Source organism: Cervus canadensis, chromosome 3 (genome assembly GCF_019320065.1).
Source record: "Cervus canadensis isolate Bull #8, Minnesota chromosome 3, ASM1932006v1, whole genome shotgun sequence".
Classification (NCBI taxonomy): Eukaryota; Metazoa; Chordata; class Mammalia; order Artiodactyla; family Cervidae; genus Cervus; species Cervus canadensis.
Window position 1 is genome coordinate 481,038 of NC_057388.1, and position 1,586 is coordinate 482,623.

The following is a 1,586-nucleotide window of genomic DNA, read 5'->3' on the forward strand; positions in this document are numbered from 1 at the left end:
AGTAGGTTACTATGCTCTCTTCCAGGGTATCTTCCAGACACAGGGATCAAACCCCCATCTCTTAATGTCTCCTGCATTGGCAGGCGGGTTCTTCACACTACCACCACCTGGGAAGCCCCTGAAGCTAAGCATAGCCACTGGATTTGATAATGTGGAGATCACCAGAGAAGCTGGTGGAGAGTAGAAATCTACTGGTGCAGATTCATGAAGTAATGGGACAGGGAGTAGAAACCTTACCTGATTACATGTCCATCAGTTCAGTTCAGTTCAGTCACTCAGTCATGTCCGACTCTTTGCGACCCCATGAACCTCAGCACGCCAGGTCTCCCTGTCCATCACAAACTCCCGGAGTTTACTCAAACTCATGTTCATCGAGTCAGTGATGCCATCCAGCAATCTCATCCTCTGTCGATCCCTTCTCCTCCTGCCTTCAATCTTTCCAGCATCAGGGTCTTTTCCAATGAGTCAACTTTTTGCATGAGGTGGCCAAAGTATTGGAGTTTCAGCTTCAGCATCTGTCCTTCCAATGAACACCCAGGACTGATCTCCTTTAGGATGGACTGGTTGGATCTCCTTGCAGTCCAAGGGACTCTCAAGAGTCTTCTCCAACACAACAGTTCAAAAGCATCAATTCTTTGTTGCTCAGCTTTCTTCACAGCCCAACTCTCACATCCATACATGACCACTGGAAAAACCATAGCCTTGACTAGACGGACCTTTGTGGGCAAAGTAATGTCTCTGCTTTATTTTTTTTTTTTTTTCATTCATGAGATATTTATTAAAATAACACATTTAGGGAAAAAAATCAATACAATGTATACATCATTACTGAAAACTGTATACCATCATACAAAAAAGGATTTTATTTTGGGAAGCCGATTCCTAATTTATGGCAAGTTTTACTTTAGAAATAAAACCACAAAACAACACAATCTAATTCAATCTTAAAGGCTGGCATGCTGAGCAAGGAATGTTCTTATTCTTTGTAGGAGTTCCTTCTTTACACTGTCAGGTACCAGGGCTCTGCCTTTTGGTGTGATTTCAGCCACCAAGTCATCAACAGTAACGTGTTCTAGTCCCTTTTCTTTAATTACCTCTTTACAGTGTGCCTTCAACTGATCCTTCCAGCCACATTCAATTAATTTAGCTCTCAGCAACTCTTTGAGGCGTTCTCTTTCTCCAGTTTCTATCAACTTTTGGTTAATCGCTGCTCTCATCTGCGCATCTTTGTTCATCTTGCTAACCACACTCTTCGGCTGCCCGGACCTAGACCCTCAGTAGCTTGGGCACCTAAGCACTAACATGCTGTCTAGGTTGGTCATAACTTTCCTTCCAAAGAGTAAGTGTCTTTTAATTTCATGGCTACAGTCACCATCTGCAGTGATTTTGGAGCCCAAAGAAATAAAGCCTGACACTGCTTCCACTGTTTCCCCGCCTATTTCCCATGAAGTGCTGGGACCAAATACCATGATCTTAGTTTTCTGAATGTTGGACTTTAAGCCAACTTTTTCACTCTCCTCTTTCACCTTCATCAAGAGGCTCTTTAGTTCCTCTTCACTTTCTGCCATAAGGGTGGTGTCATCTGC

At 43.3% G+C, this 1,586-nt stretch overlaps 1 protein-coding gene across 1 annotated transcript; it reads right to left on the minus strand.

Moving 5' to 3' along the window:
• Positions 1-746: 746 nt before the first annotated feature.
• LOC122437737 (transcription and mRNA export factor ENY2-like) lies at positions 747-1,277 on the minus strand. The gene has a single exon (XM_043462286.1). The coding sequence runs from the start codon at positions 1,233-1,235 to the stop codon at positions 945-947; it is 291 nt and encodes a 96-aa protein (XP_043318221.1). The 5' UTR covers positions 1,236-1,277; the 3' UTR covers positions 747-944.
• Between the last annotated feature and the right edge of the window lie 309 nt (positions 1,278-1,586).

Excerpts from the sequence above, each read along its gene's own strand:
- LOC122437737 (XM_043462286.1), bottom strand. The coding sequence starts at position 1,235 with ATGAACAAAGATGCGCAGATGAGAGCAGCGATTAACCAAAAGTTGATA.